Consider the following 24,172-nt stretch of genomic DNA (forward strand, 5'->3'; position numbering starts at 1 on the left):
GGTTTCCCAAGTGGCACTAGTGATAAAGAATCCACTTGCCAATGCATAAGACATTGAGATGAGGGTTCAATCCCTGGATTAGGAAGATCCCCTGGAGGAGGAAATGGCAATCCACTCCAGGATTCTTGGCTGGAGAATCTCATGGGCAGAGGAGCCTGGTAGACTGCAGTTCATAGGGTCACAAAGAGTCGGACACAACTAGAGTGACTGAGCATGCACATGTTCTAAATCTACCTTCAAGAACTGATTACTGATAATGATATTCTGTATTCTGCTTCATTTTAAAAAACATGTTGACTTGGATTATAATTTTAAAGTACTTCTTTAAAACTGAAGTCAATCAAGAATTTCACAGGAGAATCAACTTTTTATAGAATCATTTAAGATGAATTATCTACACAGAGCCAGGGAAAAAGTTTTCTAGTATAGAAGAGATTATTTAAAACTGATGGACAAAGTACTGGGTTGGCTAAAAAGTTCATTTGGGTTTTTCTGTAAGACTTTGCGGGAAGACTCAAACTTTTTGGCCAATCAAGTATTAGTATTTAGGTCAGAGATAAAAGATTTGAAAAAATGTTCACATATGTAATCACTCCAGATGAAAAACAAAATCTTCCAGAAACATTCCCAAAGCTTCTTAAATCATCCCCTCTCTTATCTTTCCAACTCTTGTCCTTACGTGTCTGCTTTCTTTTTCTATGTGTCTTATTTTACATGCTCTGTCTCCCTCCTGTTCACTCCCCTTTCATTTCCTGCCTTCAGACATCTCCCCTTCAATGCCCCTAATTGAATAATTTCTGTTGTTGAATATATTTACTTAATATAATTTTATGTTCCATAGACATCTTCTAGAGACATATTCTCTCAGTTTACCCTTGCCTGAAAACATATTATGCCTTTATTTTTGAAGAGTATTTTTGTTGAGTACAAAATTATAGGTTGGCAGTTTGTTTGTTTCACTTCTCTAAAGATATCACTCCACTATTTCCTTGCTTTCATTGTTTTTGGTTAAAAAGTCAGCTTATTTTCATTCCTTCGAAAATAATATGCATTTTTAATCCTCTGGCTACTTTTAAGATTTCTCTTAATATTTTCCCCATCTCTGCATACACAGATGACGTCCACTCCAGTATAGGAAAGTCTCAAGGGAAAACAAACAATTTTAACCAGTTTTCCAATGATATACCTATGAATGGTTTTCTTGTATTTATTCTGCTTATGGTTCATACATCTTCTGAATCTGTGGCTTGATGTGTTCATCAGCTTTGAAAACTTTTCTATTATCTCTTCAAATATTGAGTACAAAACTATAGCTTGAAGCTGAAACTCCAATACTTTGGCCACCTGATGCGAAGAGCTGACTCGTGTGAAAAGACCCCAATGCTGGGAGGGACTGAGGGTTGGAGGAGAGGGGACGGCAGGGGGTGCCCTGTCATCCTCCCTCTGCCCGCCTCCCTCTCCCTTCCTCTTCCAGAATGATCGTCAGTAGTACTGGGTTCAAAATAACATTCAAACTCACAGGACACAAGAGGTAGTCATCTTATCACCAATTTCACTTAGCTGTTTGGAAGGACTTAGCACTGGAAATATAGCATGTCAGTATGACAAAAATCAAACACATCTTTATCCGGAGTCCTTAAAATATCCAGTTGCTGCTTCCCAGACCCTTAATCAATCACACAGAGAGACTCAGAGCATTCGTAAATTTCAAACAGTAACCACATGAAATAACAGCCCATACATGCAGCTTCTAACCCCTGCACAAAGGATGCACTGAGTTAGAAGAGATGTCATAAAGGGGAGCTGGAGATCTATTTCCCTACAAATTTTATGCTAGTGAAACAATGAAGCAGTAATGTATATCCTTAGAGATATACATGTGTTTCCTTAGTCCTCAAAGTCCAGATGTAACTTACCAATCACAGATAATTTTCACCATAAATACTGCTGGTTGGTAACAGAACTGAAATAGCACATTTATCTTGGTATATGTCCAAGAGAAACTGTATCAAAAGAAGGTAAAGTAAACCTAAGGTCATCTTTCCACAGGAAATTTGGATGCCTTTTATTTCTTTGTCTTGCTCTGGCTAATTGCTCTGGCTAGAATTCCAGTACTGATTCAGTCTTGGTCAGTCAGTCAGTCAGTCAGTCAGTTCAGTCGCTCACCCGTGTCAGACCCTTTGCGACCCCATGGACTGCAGCACACCAGACCTCCCTGTCCATCACCAACTCTCGGAGGTTACTCAAACTCATGTCCATTGAGTCAGTGATGCCATCCAAGCATCTCATCCACTGTCATCCCCTTCTCCTCCTGCCTTCAATATTTCCCAGCATCAGGGTCTTTTCAAATGAGTCAGCTCTATGCATCAGGTGGCCGAAGTATTGAAGTTTCAGCTTCAACATCAGTCCTTCCAATGAATATTCAGGATTTATTGCCTTTAGGATGGACTGGTTGGAGCTCCTTGCAGACCAAGGGACTCTCAAGAGTCTTCTCCAACACCACAGTTCAAAAGCATCAATTCTTCAGCACTCAGCTTTCTTTATAGTCCAACTCTCACATTCATACATAACTACTGGAAAAACCATAGCCTTGACTAGACGGACCTTTCCCATGAACAGTATGAAAAGACAAAGATATGACACTGAAAGATGAACTCTCGAGGTCAGTAGGTGCCCAATATGCTACTGGAGATCAGTTGAGAAATAACTCCAGAAAGAATGAAGAGACGGAGCCAAAGCAAAAACCACAACCAGTTTTGGATATGACTGCTGATGGAAGCAAGGTCCAATGCTGTACAGAGCAATATTGCATAGGAACCTGGACTGTTAGGTCCATGAATCAAGGCAAATTGGAAGTGGTCAAACAGAAGATGGCAAGAGTGAACGTCAACATTTTAGGAATCAGCAAACTAAAATGGATTGAAATAGGTGAATTTAACTCAGATGGCCATTATATCTACTACTGTGGGCAGGAATCCCTTAGAAGAAATGGAGTAGCCATCATAGTTAACAAAAGAAGAGTCTGAAATGCAGTACTTGGATGCAGTCTCAAAAATGACAGAATGATCTCTGTTCATTTCCAAGGCAAATCATTCAATATCATGGTAATCCAAGTCTATGCCTCTACCATTAATGCTGAAGAAGCTGAAATTGAACAGTTCTATGTAGACCTACAAGACCTCTTAGAACACCCAAAAAACAAACACAAAAATGATGTCTTTTTCAGTCTTGGTACATTCTGTGTTTCCAGAAATGCATCAATTCCTTCTAGGTTATACAATCTGTTGGCATGTTATTCATAATAGTCTCTTATAAGTCTATATTTCTGTAGTCAGTTGCAATGTCTCCTCTTTCCTTTCTAATTTTACTTACTTGAGTCTTTCTTTTCCTTAGTTCAGCTAAAGGTGTGTCATTTTTTTTTTTTTTTTTTCAAAGAACCACCTCTTAGTTCCATTGATCCTTTCTGTTGTCTTTCTGGTCACTATTTCATTGATTTGCATTCTGATTTTTATTATTTCCTTCCTTCTACTAACTTTGGGCTTAATTTGCTCTTCTGTTTTGAATTCCTTGAGGTATTAAGTTAGGTTGCTTATTTGACATCTAATTTCCTAATACACGTTACTATTGTTGTTCAGTTGTGTCTGACTCTGTGACTCCATGAACTGCAGCACACCAGGTTTCCCTTTACTACCTCTCAGCACTTGCTCAAACTCATGCTCATTGAGTCAGTGATGTCATCCAACCATCTCATCCTCTGTCACCCCCATCTCCTCCTCCCCTCAATCTTTCCCAGCATCAGGATCTTTTCCAGTAAGTTGGCTGTTTGCATCAGGTGGCCAAAGTATTGGAGCTTCAGTTTCAGCATCAGTCCTTCCAACAAATATTCAGGACTGATTTCCTTTAGGATTGACTGGTTTCATCTCCTTGCAGTCCAAGGGACTCTCGAGAGTTTTCTCCAGCACCACAGTTCAAGTCAGTTCTTTGGTGCTCAGCCTTCTTTATGGTCCAACTCTCACTTCCACACATGACTACTGGAAAAACCATAGCATTGACTAGATGGACCTTTGTTGGCAAAGTTATGTCTCTGCTTTTTAATACAGTGGCTAGGTTTGTCATAGCTCTTCTTCCAAGGAACAAGTGTCTTTTAATTTAATGGCTGGAGTCACTGTCTGCAGTGATTTTGGAACCCAAGAAAATAAAGTCTCTCACTGTTTCCATTGTTTCCCCATCTATTTGCCATGAAGTGATGGGACCAGATGCTATGATCATAGTTTTTGAATGTTGAGTTTTAAGCCAGCTTTTTCACTCTCCTCTTTAACCTTCATCAAGAGGCTCTTTAGCTCCTCTTCACTTTCTACCACTAGGGTGGCGTATTTCCTGCATATCTGAGTTTATGTGTACATATTACTATAACCTTTCCTCTCTGATATACTTTTGTTGCCTCCCAGAATATCTAATATACTATATTTCCACTTTCATTTGTCTCAAGATAATTTATTTCCATTTTGATTTCTTTTTTGACTCAATGGTTTCTTATAAGTGTGTTTAGTTTTCACATGGTTTAGGATCTTCTTACTATCTTCTTGTTGTGGATTTCTAGTTTCATACCACTGTGATCAGAAAAGATGGTATGATTTCAATCTTAAATCTGCTAAGACTTGTTTTGTAGCCTATCCTATGATCTATCCTGGAGAATGTTCCATGTGTACTTGAGAATAATGTGTATTCTGTTGAACAGAATGTTACATATGTCCATTTGTTTTCAAGTGTGATTCAATTCCAATGTTTCCTTGTTGAATTTGTTTGTATGTTCTATCCACTCCTGATAGTGGAATGCTGAAATATCCTACAATTAGTGTGCTGCTGTTTATTTCTCCTTTAAGATCTGTTATTATTTGCTTAATGCATTTTGGCACATATATATGCCTGTGTTGGGAGCATATATACTTATGATTGTAAGGAAATGGCAACCCACTCCAGTATTCTCGCCTAGAAAATGCCATGGACAGAGGAGCCTAGCAGCATACAGTTCATGGGATCACAAAGAGTCAGACATGACTGAGTAACTGAGCACATAACCTCTTGATATACTGATACCTTTATCATAATACAATGACCTTTTTGTCTCATTATACTTTTTTGACTTGAAGTCTACTTTGTCTGATATAAGTGTGGTTATGCCTACCTTCTTTTGGTTTCCAATTACTTGAAATATCATCATCCATCCTTTCCTTTGAGCCATTCTGTGTCTTCAAAGCTAAAAAGTGTTCTGTAGATCACATATAATTGGGTCTTGCCTTTTTTTTAATCCATCCAGCCACTGTGTGCCTTTGGATTGGTGAATTCAATCCATTTACATTTAGATTGACTATTTGACATGTAAGAACATACTACTGCCATATTGTCCTTTATCTTTTATTATTTCACTGCTCCACTATTTCTTCTTCTGTTTCTGTCTACCTTTGTAAGTTGGTGGTTTTCATAGTGATTTTCTCAGTCTCCCATTTTTTAAAAAAATATTTCATTCTCCACTAAGTTTTTTTATGGTTACCATGAAATTTATATAAAACTTTTCATAGATGAAAGTTATTTTTCTGCTGATAGCAACTTATCTTCATTTGTCTATAAAAGTTCCATTCTTTAGCTCTTTCCTTTTTACATTTTTGACATCACCAATTACCTTTCTTATGATTTGATTACAAGTTGTGGTAGCTATACTTCATTTCCTTTACCTTCTGTGCTATAATTAGGACTTAAATATATTATTACAAAAGGTTACTTTTCTATCATCATAATCAGAGTTGTGTACTTTCATCTTTTGTGCACTTTCAACTTGAAGAGCTCTTTTCAACATTTCCTGTAAAGCAGGTCTAGTGGTGATTAACTCAGTTTTTGTCTGGGAAAGCCTATATTTCTCCTTCATATATGAAGAGTAATTTTGCCAGATTGAGTATTCTTGGTTGGCAGGTTTTATCTTTCAACATTTTGAATATGTCATTCCACTATCGCCTAGCCTACAGAGTTTCTCCTGATAAATCTGCTGATAGCCTAATGAGGGTAACTCTGTAGGTTACTATTTTTCCTTGCAGTCTTTAAAGTTATCATTGACTTTTGTCAGTTTTAATACGTCTTGGAGAATGCCCTTTCATGTTTACATAAGTAAAGGTGGATGTATATATCCAGTATCTTCTCCAGGTTTGGAAAGTTCTCAGCTATTATTTAACACACTCTCTGTTCCCTTTTCCCTCTCTTCTTCCTTTGGCTCACTAGATGAAGTCAGAGAGTTTTTACAGTTTCTTCACTTTTTAAAAATCTTATTTCTCTTTCTCTTTCTGCCATCTGAATCATCTCTATATCCCTGCCCCTGAGCTTGCTAATTCTCCCATGTGACTTGCTCTATTTCCATTGCATTCTAATTCTTAATCTCATTTATTGAGTCCTTTAGCTCCATAATTTGTTTGGTTTCTTTTTAGAATTTCAGTCACTTGGGTAAAGTACTCCTCCCATTTATTAATTTTATTCCTGAGATCATTGTATTGCCTAAGTTTTCCTGCAGCTCACTGAATTTCCTCTTAATAGCTATTTTCAACTCTTTATCAGTTAGATCACAGTATTCCAGATCTTTGGGTTTGGTTGTGGGAAAACTGTCACTTTCTTCTTGTGATAACATGATTACAATGATATTTTCCCATGGTGCTTGATGAAATGAGACTTTGCTCTCACATTTGAAGTAGCAAAGATTTTTCTTTATTTAGGAAAGGCTTTGTTTACTCCTAACAATTCAGTAGGTTGGTAATTAGAAGTCTTCCTTTTGTTTTCCAGAAGGTGGTGCTATAACACAGGTTATTATTATTTTTAATTTTTTTCATTTCTCTTACCAGTACAAGGTTGGGAGTTGGGAATGTGTATCAACAACAAAAGTAAGTTGGCAGAGAAAATAAAAGAGGAGAGGGTAGCTGGTGGCACATTGGAGGAGATGTATGTTAATCTTTGGGCTTTGGGTGTGCCCACAACCTAGTAGAGGGATCCCCAAGTTTGGGGTGAGGGTCCCACCAGCCCATGGGTAGTCCTATGGCCAGAACCATGGGACCAATGGACAGGAGATGTTTTCTTTCCTTTCTCTTTGCCCTTTTCTCTTTCTTTTTCCTCTCTCCACAGAGAGAGCAGCAGGTCCCTCTAGCTGCAGCATGCGCAGCTGGGCAGACCCCTACTCACCACCATCACCCTCCACCTCCTTTGCCAAAAAAAGGTCTGTGCTGGCCCACTGCAGACCTACTGGCAACATTCCCTCACTCCACAGCCTTTTCTGCATTCCAATCCACCCACTCTCAGGTACAAAGATGGATGGATCTCGAGTGTCCTGGAATGCTATGCAGAAGAGCTTTATTAAAAAAAAAATTTTTTTTGGTTATGCATGTCCAATTAGATGTACATTGAAGGGGAGAGGAAAAAAGAAATAACTCATACTGACATCACTTCAATCATAATTATTTTAAAGTCCACGTCTGATAGCTTAAATATCTGAATTCCTATGAGGTTTTTTCTATTGTCTTGCCCTTGTTTCCTAGCATGTTGAACACTGTGTGAAAAACTATAGAGGGCCCACTTTATTTTATTCTCCTTCAGAGAATAAAGACAGGAGGCAGATCATCTTAATATGTTTAGTATTAAGCTGATTCTAAGGATTTAGGTCTTCAGGGGCTTGCAAACAAAAACCCAAGTGCTTACCTGTGACTCTCCTCCTTGATAAGTTGTGAACTCCAACTGCTGTCTCCCCAGGATTCAAACTATGCCTAGCTTTTCTGCCTTTTATCCACTGTTCTCTGTTTGGCTTCTTACATTTACCATCTTTACAAATTAGCAAATGACTCAAAAAGAAAGGCCAAACAAAATGTCAAACTCACTCCAATGCATTTTTCTTCTCACAGGGATATCAACCACTCAAGTCCTGGCTGCCTTCAGATTTTTAATTTTCTCCAGATTTTCAATTCCACTTTAACTAGAAAGTTGATTTGATGCAAGTAAGAAATCATAGCCAGATAGGGAAGACAATCTCGAGTCTTTAAAATTAAAATATACAAATATGTGTGTGTGTGCACACGCGCACATGTTTATCAATTCAGTTCAGTTGCTCAGTCATGTCCAACTCTTCAGGACCCCATGACCTGCAGCTCGGCAGACTTCCCTATCACCAACTCCCGGAGCTTGCTCAAACTCATGTCTGTCGAGTCGGTGATGCCATCCAACCATCTCATCCTGTCGTCCCCTTCTTCTTTTGCCGTCGATCTTTTCAGCATCAGGTTCTTTTCCAGATTAAATCTAGATAAATTCCAGGTAAAATCTAGGAATATATTCTTTACCATACCTCACATGGCATACTTTCTGAACTCCTCTAGTTATAATGATCATTCTCTGAATGAAATATATATGGCTAAGATTTTTTTTCCAAATTGTGGAACCAAGAACTAAAGTCAACATTCAACATTTAGCTTAATACAAAGTACAGAACTATACTATTACTACTTCTACAACTATCTACTAATATGGTTCATTAATATCAATCTATATGTCTATTTTCTACCAAAAAACAATCTTTACACTTAAGTACTCATAATATATACTTTCAAAACTCATGGTCAGATAAAACTTCAATATGTTAGAACTGCTATCAACTGTTCTACTCTCTTATATACCTGCTTTTCATTTTTGTTTTTACCCTAGATTTGACACTTATCCCTATCAAATTCTACCTAGCAACTCAAAGAGTCAATGAAATTTTAAATTCTCATTCTGTGACTTGTCTATCAATTATCTCATCTAGCTTTGTTCTATCCCAAATAGGAAATCTTACTATACATATTAAATAGAGTAAAGGACCAAGATTTCCCTTAGAATGACATGTAAGTTCTTTGGGAATAGTTGTTCAGCAGCAATAAGCCCTCCAAAGCACATTTCTTTATCTTAACCAAAAAGTTACCATAGGACACAAAGCTAAATTTCCTACTAAAAGCAAATTTATAGTATATAGTATAACCATTATACTACTTAACTGTGAATTAGTAGAGCACTGAGAAGGCCTGGTATAAATTTGAGTAAAAGGTAGATTCATTACATCATATTTGACATAGAATTCAAACATGAGAGATGAATCATTTAAGTAAATTCTGTTTTGAACATTTCCCTCTTCCTTCTTTCCAGAAACTCCCAATTTGTAGTATCATTGCCACATTTTTGACAATGACATAAACAGTTTGCTTAAAATCTTGTATGACTAAACATGTAGGTGCTTAAGATATAATTGGTTCTATTATCTCATTTATATGGAGCTACTCTATGTCCGAGGTCAGGGGCGGCGGCTGAAAGGAGCTACCCCACGCCTGAGGTCAGGGGCGCAGCGGAGAGGAGCAACCCCACGTCCAAGGAGCAGCGGCTGCACAGGCGCAGGAGGGCCGAGAGGAGCTACTCCACGTTCAAGGTCAGGAGGGGCGGCCCTGAGGAGATACCCCTCATCCAAGGTAAGGAGCAGCAGCTGAGCTTTGCTGGAGCAGCCTTGAAGAGATACCCCATGTCCAAGGCAAGAGAAACCCAAGTAAGATGGTAGATGTTGAAAGGGCATCAGAGGGCAGACACACTGAAACCATAATCAAAGAAAACTAGCCAACCTGATCACACGGACCACAGCCTGTCTAACTCAATGAAACTAAGCAATGCCATGTGGGGCCACCCAAGACGGATGGGTCATGGTGGAGAGGTCTGACAGAATGTGGTTCACTGGAGAGGGAATGGCAAACCACTTCAGTATTCTTGCCTTGAGAACACCATGAATAGTATGAAAAGGCAAGATGATAGGATACTGAAAGAGGAACTCCCCAGGTCAGTAGGTGCCCAATATGCTAACTGGAGATCAGTGGAGAAATAACTCCAGAAAGAATGAAGGGATGGAGCCAAAGCAAAAACAGCACCCACTTGTGGATGTGACTGGTGATAGAAGCAAGGTCCCATGCTGTAAAGAGCAAGATTGCATAGGGACCTGGAATGTCAGGTCCATGAATCAAGGCAAATTGGAAGTGGTCAAACAGGCAATGGCAAGAGTGAACGTCAACATTTTAGGAATCAGTGAACTAAAATGGACTGGAATGGGTGAATTTAACTCAGATGACCATTATATCTACTACTGCAGGCAGGAATCCCTCAGAAGAAATGGAGTAGCCATCATGATCAACAAAAGAGTCTGAAATGCAGTACTTAGATGCAATCTCAAAAACAACAGAATGATCTCTGTTCGTTTCCAAGGCAAACCATTCAATATCACAGTAATCCAAGTCTATGCCCCTCAACCAGTAACACTGAAGAAGCTGAAGTTGAACAGTTCTATGAAGACCTACAAGACCTTTTAGAACTAACACCGGAAAAAAATGTCCTTTTCATTATAGGGGACTGGAATGCAAAAAGTAGAAAGTCAAGAAACACCTGGAATAACAGGCAAATTTGGCCTTAGAGTACGGAATGAAGCAGGGCAAAGGCTAATAGAGTTTTGCCAAGAGAATGCATTGGTCATAGCAAACACCCTCTTTCAACAACACAAGAGAAGACGCTACACATGGTCATCACCAGATGGTCAACACAAAAATCACACTGATTATATTCTTTGCAGCCACAGATGGAGAAGCTCTATACAGTCAGCAAAAAGACCGGGAGCTGACTGTGGCTCAGATCATGAACTCCTTATTGCCAAATTCAGACTTAAATTGAAGAAAGTAGGGAAATCCATTATACCATTCAGATATGACCTAAATAAAATCCCTTATGATTATACAGTGGAAGTGAGAAATAGATTTAAGGGCCTAGATCTGATAGACAAAGTGCCTGATGAACTATGGATGGAGGTTCATGACATTGTATAGGAGATAGGGATCAAGACCATGCCCATGGAAAAGAAATGCAAAAATGCAAAATGGCTGTCTGGGGAGGCCTTACAAATAGCTGTGAAGAGAAGAGAAGTGAAATGCAAAGGAGAAAAGGAAAGATATAAGCATATGAATGCAGAGTTCCAAAGAACAGCAAGGAGACATAAGAAAGCCTTCCTCAGCGATCAATGCAAAGAAATAGAAGAAAATAACAGAATGAGAAAGACTAGAGATCTCTTCAAGAAAATTAGAGATATCAAGGGAACATTTCATGCAAAGATGGGCTCGATAAAGGACAGAAATTGTATGGATCTATAGAAGCAGAATATTTTAAGAAGAGGTGGCAAGAATACACAGAAGAACTGTACAAAAAAGATCTTCATGACCCAGATAATCACAATGGTGTGATCACACACCTAGAGCCAGACATCCTGGAATGTGAAGTCAAATGGGCTTTAGAAAGCATCACTACGAACAAAGCTAGTGGAGGTGATGGAATTCCAGTTGAGCTATTTCAAATCCTGAAAGGTGATGCTGTGAAAGTGCTGCATTCAATATGCCAGCAAATTGGAAAACTCAGCAGTGGCCAAAGGACTGGAGAAGGTCAGTTTTCATTCTAATCTCAAAGAAAGGCAATGCCAAAGAATGCTCAAAGTACCGCATAATTGCATTCATCTCACACGCTAGTAAAGTATGCTTAAAATTCTCCAACCCAGGCTTCAACAATACGTGAACCGTGAACTACCAAATGTTCAAGCTGGTTTTAGAAAAGGCAGAGGAACCAGAGATCAAATTGCCAACATTCGCTGGATCACTGAAAAAGCAAGAGAGTTCCAGAAAAAACATCCATTTCTGCTTTATTGACTATGCCAAGCCTTTGACTGTGTGGATCACCACAAACTGTAGGAAATTCTTCAAGAGTTGGGAATACCAGACCACCTGACCTGCCTCTTGAGAAACCTATATGCAGGTCAGGAAGCAACAGTTAGAACTGGACATGGAACAACAGACTGGTTCCAAATAGGAAAAGGAGTACGTCAAGGCTGTATATTGTCACCCTGCTTATTTAACTTATATGCAGAGTACATCATGAGAAGTGCTGGGCTGGAAGAAGCACAAGCTGGAATCAAGTTTGCCAGGAGAAATATCAGTAACCTCAGATATATAGATGACACTACCCTTGTGGCAGGAAGTGAAGAGGAACTAAAAAGCCTCTTGATGAAAGTGAAAGTGGAGAGTGAAAAAGCTGGCTTGAAGCTCAGTATTCAGAAAACGAAGATCATGACATCTGGTCCCATCACTTCATGGGAAACAGATGGGGAAACAATGGAAACAGTGGCAGACTTTATTTTTGGGGGCTCCAAAATCACTGCAGATGGTGACTTCAGCCATGAAATTAAAAGACGCTTACTCCTTGGAAGGAAAGTTATGACCAACCTAGATAACATATTCAAAAGCAGAGACATTACTTTGCCAACAAAGGTTCATCTAGTCAAGGCTATGGTTTTTCCAGTGGTCATGTATGGATGTAAGAGTTGGACTGTGAAGAAAGCTTAGCGCCGAAGAATTGATGCTTTTGAACTGTGGTGTTGGAGAAGACTCTTGAGAGTCCCTTGGACTGCAAGGAGGTCCAACCCATCCATCCTAAAGGAGATCAGTCCCGGGTGTTCATTGGAAGGACTGATGTTGAAGCTGAAACTCCAATACTTTGGCCACCTCATGTGAAGAGTTGACTCACTGGAAAAGACCCTGATGCTGGGAGGGATTGGGGGCAGGAGGAGAAGGGGATGGCAGAGGATGAGATGGCTGGATGGCATCACCGACTCGATGGATGTGAGTTTGAGTAGACTCCAGGAGTTGGTGATGGACAGGGAGGCCTGGCATGCTGAAATTCATGGGGTCGCAAGGAGTTGGACATGACTGAGCAACTGAACTGACTGACTGATTATCTCATAACTAAGTCTGGCAAAACTCAAGTCAATTATGGAATACATATGGTACCAAGTTATGCCCCAACACATTAAAAACAAAAATTAAATAATATTTATGGTATTTATCAAGTAAAGTAAGAATTTAGAAAAACACTTATGGCATACTTAAAACTTTAATTCCATTATTTTCAATTATGATAGCTATATAACCATCTTATAATTAGTTTATAATTAAGAAATTGAGAGATTAAATGAGAATATATTGCTCACTATGTTTTTAATAGTGCATAAAATGTAAATACAAAATAATATGAAGAATAAAGAGTCCAAAAAAAAGTAGTTCAATAAATTAATACACTAACATTCAGGATAAGAGATGTTAGAGCAAGATTTGATGATTCTATAAAAGGCATTTAAAAAAACTAAGGGCAAATTTAAAAAAGGATTATTAACACTTAAAAATAAAAGCACTACCAAAAGAAATACAGTAAAATTTATCAAAGGCAAACACTGTCAACCATCAGACACCACTTAAGCAAGAATACTGTTCCCTTGAAGGGGTGCAGGTTTCTATTATTAGCGGAGATAAGAGCTGCCTCAAATTCTTTCCTTAATAACACTATACTAAAAATAAAATGGTTGCCACATTTCAAAATAAACACATTGCTTTGCATATGCATTTCAATGGTCTAAATAATAGATAAAAATCGATTTAACCTGATTCAAAGTGTTTTCTCTTACATTTGCAACTAATAAACACACTAGGGAGACTGGCTCTCACTTTCATAGCACATTCAATATTTTAGGGGTCTTCTGCCACCCACTTTCTCATCTGAGATTAGATCTTCTCTTAGATCCAATTAAATTATCTACCTGGCTTCAAAATATTAACTACTTGCTCTATAAAGTACTTTCCCTATCATTAAGGAAACCACAAGAATCTCAGAAGAGTAAATGCGACAATATAATCACTACAAAGCAGTACAAACGTTTTAAGGAAAGCTAACATGAACTACAAGGTAAGTGACTATTTTTGCACATTGGAAAAAAAAAAAAAAAAAAAACTAGATAAAGCAGTGCTGTGTCAGCACGGGAAAGGGAGAAAGTCCACAGAATTGAAGTAAGTTCCTCAGTATATGATCAACTACAAAAATCCTTTCTAATTCACATAGATATATGTGGAGAAAGATTGTAGAAAGGCATTTTTAGCTCAGAGTCTGCATTTTCTGAAGTTTGAAGAAAATTAACTGTGTGTATTATTTTGGTTCTGCTCCAAGTAGAACCTTGACAACAAACCACATATAAAAACTGCCAGCTGCTGCTTACATCCTCCTCCCTTTCCCAGCTTTGCCTCCTTTATCCAAGAGTTCTATGATCACTACCATGAGACCTGGAATAGATATCTGTTACATGTTTGCATATATTCATTGCATACATATACATGGTATACAGAAGAGCGGATAAGTGAGCAGTGTCTGGAGAATTAGATTAATAAACATACACAAATTAAATATGAAAAAAGACCAGAGAAAAATAAAATAGAACACAGTAAACTCTTTCTTCTCAACATCAATTAAATCCTGGTCTCAGAACCAGATCACAGATTATTCTGAGTTCAGCTAATTACAGGTTTACAAATATATAAAATAGGGCCCAAGTATACAAATACATAAAAGTTAAGTACTTGTATATTTTCACCTACATTTTCTCCTGTATTACTCTCAAAAGTATAAAAGAACATATAAGTCTTATTCCCTTTTTCAGAGATCAAGTGACTTTGGCTTGCAACAGCAAACTCCCACACAGGAGGCCTTCTAAATCCAGTATTCTCTATACTGTATACCATCCTGCCTTTGTGGACTTCCTCTGAATCTATCCATCTATAACACTGTTTCCTATAGAAAAGTGTCTTTCAAGAATCAATCCATTACACAAAATGAACAAAATCCATTCAGCATTAAGGACAAAACACTGAAATCACAAAAATAAGGTAAATCAGGGGGGAAAACCCCTAAATAGCACACTATTTACTTGATTATTTAAGAAAGATGATGAATTCATTTTCATTTCATTAACGGTCTAGTATTTCAGAAAATATATAGCTTCATTAGTTGGAAGTATTGCTTAACAGCTGTTTAGAATTACATATTTTCAGAAGTAAAATCAGTTCAGCTAGCAATTTATATGAACATCAAAAGTTATTTTCATTCTTATTAATTTTCCATATTTGTGAAAAAACAAATTTCATGACTTAACCCAAAAAGATACTGGATTTTTAATATAAACACTAAAAACTAAACATCATATAGCACAAATGAGTTAATCATTAGGAACTTTCCAATGCAGGCATCCAAAAAAGTTGGGGCAAATTATTAAAGTTAAGTCTCAATGTTGCAATCAGAATCACAATCAGTAAACATTTATTATTAATAACACCTCACACAGGGTACAGGATTCACTCAAATTGGCCATGTATCTAGTCATCTCCACAACAGCCATCTCTCTGTAAAGTAACTCATTTTCTCTTAAGCCATTTTATGTGCCTCAATTCATTTAATCCTTTAAAAAAAACCTAGAATGGAGGTAGCCAAGTATTGTTATTGTCATTTTACAAAAGAGGAAACAAGCTCAAGGAAGTTTAATGGTTTCCCAAATTCATATAACTGGCAGTAGCATGAAATGAAAATCCTCAGCTAATGCCTTCCAAAACCAATGTTCCTTCATCCTAGGACATCGTTATTTTTTACAAATTCTCTTTAGTCTGGTTACTAAAGGCCACTGGCAATCTTTAGTCAAAGTTATTTTCATAATGGGGATGGGGCAACCCTGAAATACCTGGTATTTTAAAGAAATTTAAATAGTTAAATTAGTTAATAGTGTCAGAATTCAGTAACTTTATCATATTAAAAAAATGGAATAGATTGAGACACAAGAGTAAAATTTATATGAAAATATAATTTTTAATCATCCATATGTAATTTATCCATCTGCCAATGCAAGAGACTTATGAGACAGGGGTTCGATCCCTGGATGAGGAAGATCCCCTGCAGGAGGGAACGGCAACCCACTCCAGTATTCTTGCCTGGAGAATCCCCATGGACAGAGGAGCGTAGCAGGCAAGAGTCGCAAAGGGTCGCATAGGGTCGCAAAGAGTGGGACAGACTTGCATCAGAGAACCCTAAATTTGCCACTTCTGCAACTTACTAGCACTGTGACCTTAGGCAAGTTAAGGTATCTAATTCTCAATATCTACATTTGCAAAATGGAGATAATACCAAATCCAGGATTACTTTGGGGAATAAATAAAACCAAGTGCATATATAATAAATATAGTATCAACTTAATCACGCTGTAGCTTTTATCACTAAATTGTTACAAACATGTTTCCCTTTTCTTTTGTTTTACATTATTTCAGCTATGGTCTTCAGTAATTCAAACTTCTACTAAGCCAGAAGGAACAATTAAACTTATCCATTTTTTGAAATCAAATCTTCAAAAATTCGGTTGCAAATAAATTTCACATTCCAGTGTTGTTGCTAAGGAGAAGAAAAAAACAAAGCCCAAAGAGGTTTCAAGTATTCTTTAGGGCCTTGACACTACAGTTCAGTTGCTCAGTCATGTCCAGCTCTTTGCAACCCCATGAACTGCAGCATTCCAGGCTTCCCTGTCCATCACCAACTCCTGGAGCTTGTTCATACTCATGTCCATTGAGTCTGTGATGCCATTCAACCATCTCTTCCTCTGTTGTCCCCTTCTTTTCCTGCCTTCAGGCTTTCCCAGCATCAAAGTCTTTTCCAATGTCAATTCTTCACATCAGGTGGCCAAAGTAATGGAGCTTCAGTTTCAGCATCACTCCTTCCAATGAATATTCAGGATTGATTTTCTTTAGGATGGACTGGTTTGATCTCTTTGTAGTTCAAGGGACTTGTCACTACATGAGGGTCAAAAACAAGGCCAGTGTGGGTCAGAAATACCCCAGGTATAACTCTGAGGTCCACCAACTGACCAGGTAGTTGTCTGAGATCTAATTTATCACTTAGGACTTGGTATTTACATTTCTAGGGCTTCCCAGGTGGCACAGTAGTAAAGAATCTGCCTGCCAATGCAGGAGGCACAGGAGACAGGAGTCCAGTCCCTGGGTTGGGAAGATCCCCTGGAACAGGAAATGGCAACCCAGTCTAGTATTCTTGCCTGAAAATTTCCATGGACAGAAGAGTCTGGCAGGCTACAGTCCATGGAGTTGTGAAGAGCCAGATACAATTGAACAACTGAACACAAGCTCTACATTTGCTTATCTTTCCTGTTATCTTACACAGAAGTGAAGATTTAACAAAATATTTACTTAATTTCTTGAAAGCCAATTCTGTGAGCTATTCACATAAGTATTTGAAAAACAACAAAAAATAAAGCTTTGATGAGACCTTGCTGACTAGAAAAGGCTACTTTGACTGAAAGCCTCCTATAAGATGGTTGGATGGCATCATCAACTTGATGGACATGAGTTTGAGCAAGCTCTGGGAGTTGGTGATAGATGGGAAGCCTGGTGTGCTGCAGTGCATGGGGTTGCAAAGAGGCAGACACGAGTGAGCAACTGAACTGAACTGACCCTATTGTGTATAATTCTAATGAAGAATAATGATTTCATAAATCAAATCTGTCAGTTCTCACCCTGAAAATACAAGCTTCTTTTAAAAATATAATTACCATTATATTTAAAACACTTTTTTTCTTCAACTGGTCTTTGTAAAACACATGTACAAACCTGTTCTTCTAGAATTTCTATGACCTTCATTATTTAGGTATGAACTGAGCAAGTCTAATTACAAGACCTTTTAAACAGCAGTTATACCTTACCTGGGAAAGAGTAAGAATCAAAACAATACATAGAAAAAAATTTAAGTAGATAAAATGCACTTCTTCAAACTCTGACAGCCAACATAATCTGTTTCCATAAGTACTCCCCTAGTACTCTCACACTAGAACAATGGAGAAAAATTAACTCAATATTTTAAATAAGGTTTCAATTATTTATCAACAATTAGAAGGATTTCCATATGTTTTTAAAAGTAGCTTTAAACAAGTGCTATTAAATGAAAACTAGTTATTTCCATTTTTATTCATTGTACCTAACTTTGCTCTGTAAATTGATACATCAACAACTGAAGTTAAATTTTCAATATCTATAAATAACATAATAGCTAAAGAGAGAAGGCACATAAAATATTCAGCACTTCTCCATGTTTTTATAGCCATATAAAACTAAACCATCTACTACTGTTTTTTAGTAGAAATTAAATTTATAAAGTCTAAATCAATATCAAATCAAAATGTAAGTATTTTCAATAAACGATCCTGGAACAATTGGATATCCACATTAAAAAAGTTGACCTTAGAATCTCAACTTATACCATACTCAAATGTTAACTCAAAATGGGTCCTAAATGTAACTATAAGAACTAAAACAATAAACATCTATTTTTTAAAAAAATGTGAAGAAATTCTTGAAACCCAAAGCAAAGATTTCTTAAATATAACATCAAAAGCATCATCCATAAAAGGAAATAGTCAATAAGCAGGACCTCACAAAAATTCAAAACACTTATACATGTCAGAAAACTGACGTGAAGAAATATTTGCAATAAGGGACTTGTATCCAGAATTTATATAAAAAAAATTCTTATAAACTCAACCAATCCAACAAATGAACAAAAAGACATTTCACCCAAGATACACAAATGGCGATTCAGTACATGAAAAGATGTTCAGTATCATCACTAGGAAAGCACAAATTGAAACCCCAATGAGTTACCATTTCACACCTACTATAAGAGTTATAAGAAGACAATAAATAAATGTCAGTGAGGATTTGGAGAAATAGGAACCCTCATACATTATTGGTGGGATTGTAAAATGGTACAACCACTTTGAACAGTATGCAGTTTCTCCAACAAATAAAAATAAAATTATGATACAAGCCAACAATTCTACTCTTAGGTATATCTACCCAATATACATGAGAACAGATATCTGCAGCAGAGACTTGCACACAGCGTTTGTGGTGGCATTATCTGTAACAGTCCCAAACTGAAAACAGAGGTCATCAACAGGTGACTGCACAGGCAAAATGTGGCATTTCCATGAGGTGGAATATTATTAAGCAATGAAAAGGAACAATGCTATGTCATGCATGAACATCAAAAGCCTTGTTAAAGAAGTCAGACATGAGAGACTTCATATTCAATGATCTCATTTATAAGAAATGTCCAGAGAAAGCATATTTATTCAGACAGAACACAGATGAACAGTTTCCTAGGGCGAAGGGTTAACTATAAATGGCATGAGGAATTTTATTGTGGTGATGGAAATGTTATAAATCGATCTATAAAATGGTTGCACCATTCAGTAAAGTCACTAAAAATCACTGACTTGTACTACGCATAATACATTTGGGATGGGTGACTTTCATGATATGTTAAATATGCTTGAAAAAAAGTTGTGTTTAAAAATAAGAGTGCTCTTGTTTGTAGTCCCTTAAAGAATTACAATGGACCCTTGAATAACACTGGAGTTATAGGCACTGGACCCCAGGAAGTTGAAAACTTGTATATAACCTTATATTCATCCCTTAGTATTCATGGTTGCACATTTTAGGATTCAACCAACCTGGACTGTATAATACTGTAGTATTTATTTGGAGGAAAAAAACAATCTGTTGTAAAAGTACACCTCTGCAGTTGAAACTCATGTTGTTCAAGGGTCCACTGTAAATGAGTAACTTTAGACTGCTGCAACTTATATAACTTATATTTTTATTTTAACATATTTTTATTAAGCAACTGTACTAATTCTAACTTTGGATGGGAGAGCACTGTCTAACTTTGGAGAGGTGCTCATACAGTGTTAGGGAATCTCCCCAGTTAGTTGCTCACTGGGAAGGAGTCTTCCAGGAAAAGGATTTCTCATAAATCCAAGTACCTTCTGTTGGTTTATATTTTAAGTCAGTGCCTAGAAGCAGTTCAAGGATATATACAAAAAGAGATTTAAGTTGTCCTGTGACAATGGACCAAATGATCTATCTGATGGGTATTTTAGCCAACATTCAGATTACACAAGAATTTTTTAAAAAAACAACAATTTTTAACACAATTTGAAAAGGAACAGTATACATTATATAACCTGGAAAGTGTACATGCCTAGATGGTGAAGACTTGAGTGTATAACATCAAAACACAATAGTCCTTAGTAATGTCACAGCATTAATCCAGTTCCTGAATCTTCATATATTCACTCTAAATATATTCTCTTCACTTACCACTTTATGAGGTCTTGCAAACCTAAGCCAGAACTTCACAGCCCTCACAGGACTTGAAAGAATTTTACAAACCTGAGGTCTTTACATAAATACCACCCTATCTGTAAGGACATGCCTGACAATCTTACTGAAAATTGCTAACTGCACAAAACTCTGATTCATTTTTCTTCACAGCACTAAAAATACTACACACACACACAAATATATATAGTGATTACTGTCTTCCCCTACTAGAATATAAGCACCACAAAAGGAAAGATTTTAATGATTTTGTTCCTAGGGTATCCCCATTACCTAGAACAGTGCCTGTGGAACACTGTAGGCACTCAGTAAGTGTTTACTGAACAAAGGAAAGGGTATCAAATGTGTGCAAGTAAATAAAAGCTCATCCCTGCCATATGAATGGACGACTTCTATCCACTTACAGCCTGGATTCAAGGTTAAAATAGGGTTTTTGGACGAAGTGAAAGAGTAGTACTGATCTCTACACTACCATGTGTAAAACAGCTAGCTAGTGGGAAGCTAAGGTCTGGCACAGGGAACTCAGCTGGGTGTTCTGTGATGACCTAGCAGGGTGGGAGGGAGGCTCAAGAGGAGGGAATTCACTTATACTTACAGCTGATTCACAATGTCATAGAAAAGAAACTAACACGAAATTGTAAAGTAATTTACTATAATTTTAAAAACCTAAAATTTTTTCATTATGATTTTTTAAGGAAACAGAGGCCTCAATAAAATCTTCAACCTGCCTACCCAACATTTTCCCAGCAAAACGAAAAAAAGAAAAAAGCAACAACCAAAAGAAGTATTTTTAATACGTTGGTTCTAGTTCTGGAGAGAGGACAAGTTAATTAAACTCACATGACTCTTAAGAAAAACAGGAAAGTTCAATACTTAACCAGTAACCAGTTTAAAAAAAAAAAAAAAATCAAAGCAGCCTGTTTTTGTACACCCAAAATGGGATCCCATCACCTAGGAACACAGAGCTCAGCAGAGTATGTCTTACAGTTCTGGCCTCAGCCCTACATCCTCCAAGATCCAACTCCAAAGTCCCTTTTTCCTTTCCCTCCATCCTGGAAGCCTTCCTAGAACCATTTTACACACACCAAGCAACCTTCAGACCTCCCAGTTCTAACTAAGCCCTGACCCAACCCAGCTGCATCCCAGCGTTTCCCACGGCCAGCAGAAAGACCCACCCATCTCGCGCCCCGGGATCCCCCGTAGACTACCAGCCCTACTAATCCACAACCAGGGAGCACGAAAGAATCCAGACTGCAGGACTTCCCAGCCTGGCCAAAATTGGAGGACATTTTAGACCTTTATCCCAGTTCTGCCAATTTCGGTGTGACCTTGAACACGTCCCTCCTAGGAGGTCCCCGTTTTCTCACGTTAAAGGCGAAGATAACACCTGCACCTGCTGTAAGGATTACAGGAGATCACACGTGAAGCACCTAACGGGACACCTGGCACGAAATGGGAACTCCACCATCAGGGCCGTGGGTCATTCCTCAGCCCTATCCCTACAGCCTCCCAGCTGAAAGGCATCTCGCCCAACAACCCCATCTCCGGGTTTCAGAGGTGGGCACTGAGGTCGGCCAGTAGAAGCGTGCTGGACGCCAGTCCCAGGACCTCGCGACGCCCCCGCCGAGCCCCCTCGCCGGGGACCCGCCGTTGCCGCGGGGCGAAGCGGTACCCACTGCCTTCCCTGGGTCCCCAGGTTCCGCGCGGCCCGGGCGCGGCCGCTCCACCTGCCGCCAGGCCCCGCCACCCGCTGCCCGCTCGCGGCCCGGCGCTCCCGGACTCCGGGGCTCGGCCTCCCGCGAGGCGCGGCGTACTCAACTCTTCACTTTGCCGAAGGTGCCGACGCCCAGCGTGTCGCCCAGCACGTAGTGGCCGATCTTCACCCGCCCGTCGTGCTTCTGCTTCTCAGCCATGTTCGGCGCGCGCAGCCTCGCTCCGCGGCCGCGGGATCCTCTGTGCGGCGGCCGCCGCCGCCTACCCACAGTGCAGCGGGCCCGCGGGGGGCGGGGGCCTGGAGACTTGGGGACCAGGCGAGGCGGGGCGGGGCGCCGGGAGGGGGGACGCGAGCAGGTGGGGGGGCGTGGGCGTGTGCGCGCCGAGGCCCCGTGGGCGGGCGTCAGGCCGGCGTGGGCTCAGGACCAGGGCCCTGGGGGCGCAGTGGAGGGAGGGTGGCGCTCGGTGCGGGGGAGGTCGGAGGCCGACAGGTGTGCGCGGAGCCGGGAGGGGGAAGGATGTCGCCTGGCTACCTGGAGGAGGGGCCCTGGGGTGGGAGCCGGGTTAAGGGGCCCTGGAGCAGAACCTGACGGTGGAAATGAGAGGGTGAGACTTGGGCCGAATCTTGCCGAGTGGAAAGACATGGAAGTATTAATAGAACCTGGAGAAGAGAAACAGGCCTGAAGTGTGGGGAGAGAGGGGCGTGAAAAGCAGCGTGTGGGTCCGAGGGAAGTCAGGGCTGGCGGCAGTGGGGAAGGGCCTTGATCGAAGGTCAGTCGGAGGAGAGTCACAAGGAAGCGTTTGGAGTCACGCACTGTTTTCATACAGGTCACCACAGCACAAACAAAAAAAGCCAACTCTGCCGGCTTCACTGATCCTCCTCTACGTACTGTCTAATTCTCAGTTATGGAGGAGAGACCCTCTCCAGAGCTCTCGGTTCTAACTAATTTGCACAAAGTTCTCCAATCAGTCCCAATATTCGCTCAACTGTATTTTAGACATATAAATATATGGGTTTTCTAGGCGGCTCAGTCGTAAAGAATCCGCCTAGGAGACAAGTGTTTGATCCCTGGGTTGAGAAGATCCCAGGGAAAAGGAAATGGCAATCCACTCCGATAGTGTTGCCTGGGAATTCCCATAGACAGAGGAGCCTGGCGGGCTGCAGTCCGTGGGGTCGCAAAAGAGTTAGACACGACTAATCATGTATATATAGCATAGAAATTGTGGCAGAGCTGCACAAGAGGGAAATAGTGAAAGAAATTGAAGAGGGAAACTGAACGTAGTGAGTTTGGGGAGTAAGCTACCTAAGGGACGAGGGCAATATAAGGGCACAAATTAAAGGTAAAGATTGAAGGGGGAGTGAGGAAACTGCAAGAGGAAACTAGAAGCAGGCAGAGCCTTAAAAACTGCCGAGATACAGTAAGTACAGTGATTATCGCTTCCTCCTCCCGCCCTCCCTTCTCCTCTCTTTTCTTCTTTCTTTCCTTCCTTCAGTCTCCTAGTTTCCAGTGTTGCCTGTCTTTCAATGCTTAAAAATCATTTGCCTATTGGGAATAAATGTTTAAGAATTAGTTGAACATCTTTTACCTTTGTGTATGACAGTCGAGTTTCAAGGTCACATTCCTCAAATAGTAAGTCTCATCGCATTATTTATAGGTAAAGAGAGAAATGTATTAAAAAGGATAAGATGTAACACAAGTTCTTTTTCTGAGAAGTGATGAATATGCAAATTGCAAACTTGCATCTATTCTGCACACCAAGCCAATCTGATGAGAGATGATCATGGCTTATAAATTATAGACATCACAGCTGTTGAACAGAGGCTATTTCTGTTCATTCTTGGGATCATCTTTCTTGCTGACAAGAAGTATCATTTAAGAATCACTCTACCTAGCCGGCAATTGGAGGAAAATAGCCAGTTATTTTGATACTGGTATTTGGTTAAGGATCACTCCTTCGGTATTTATTCAAGTAAGAAAAAATATCTGTTCTGCTTTTGAGAAATAAGATGAATGTGTCACTTGTTTTAACATCCCAGTGAAAGATGTTAAAGACTATTAGATTGCTTTCTTGAAGCTTTATGAAGACAGCCTATAAAGAAATTTTAAAGCATTCTGCAGTGTCTTAACTATTGGTGGATAATTAAACTTTAATTATTATATGCCACATAACTATGATCCTTACCTAGCAACTATGAACTACTTTGTAGTTTTATTATTATACCAAACAAGTAGATGATACTTCATAGATTAAAAAGCTCATTTAAATGCAATTATCTCAGTTGTCAT

General features: G+C 39.2%; 1 protein-coding gene across 1 annotated transcript in view; it reads right to left on the reverse strand.

Annotated features, from left to right (window-relative positions):
- Positions 1-22,205, reverse strand: part of LOC102402324 (5'-AMP-activated protein kinase catalytic subunit alpha-2) — a 42,149-nt gene extending 19,944 nt beyond the window's left edge. The window contains exon 1 of the mRNA XM_045166149.1: positions 21,991-22,205. Coding sequence (XP_045022084.1) covers positions 21,991-22,084 — 94 coding nt within the window. The 5' untranslated portion in view covers positions 22,085-22,205. The remainder of the gene's footprint in view (positions 1-21,990) is intronic.
- Between the last annotated feature and the right edge of the window lie 1,967 nt (positions 22,206-24,172).

Source organism: Bubalus bubalis, chromosome 6 (assembly GCF_019923935.1).
Source record: "Bubalus bubalis isolate 160015118507 breed Murrah chromosome 6, NDDB_SH_1, whole genome shotgun sequence".
Classification (NCBI taxonomy): domain Eukaryota; kingdom Metazoa; phylum Chordata; class Mammalia; order Artiodactyla; family Bovidae; genus Bubalus; species Bubalus bubalis.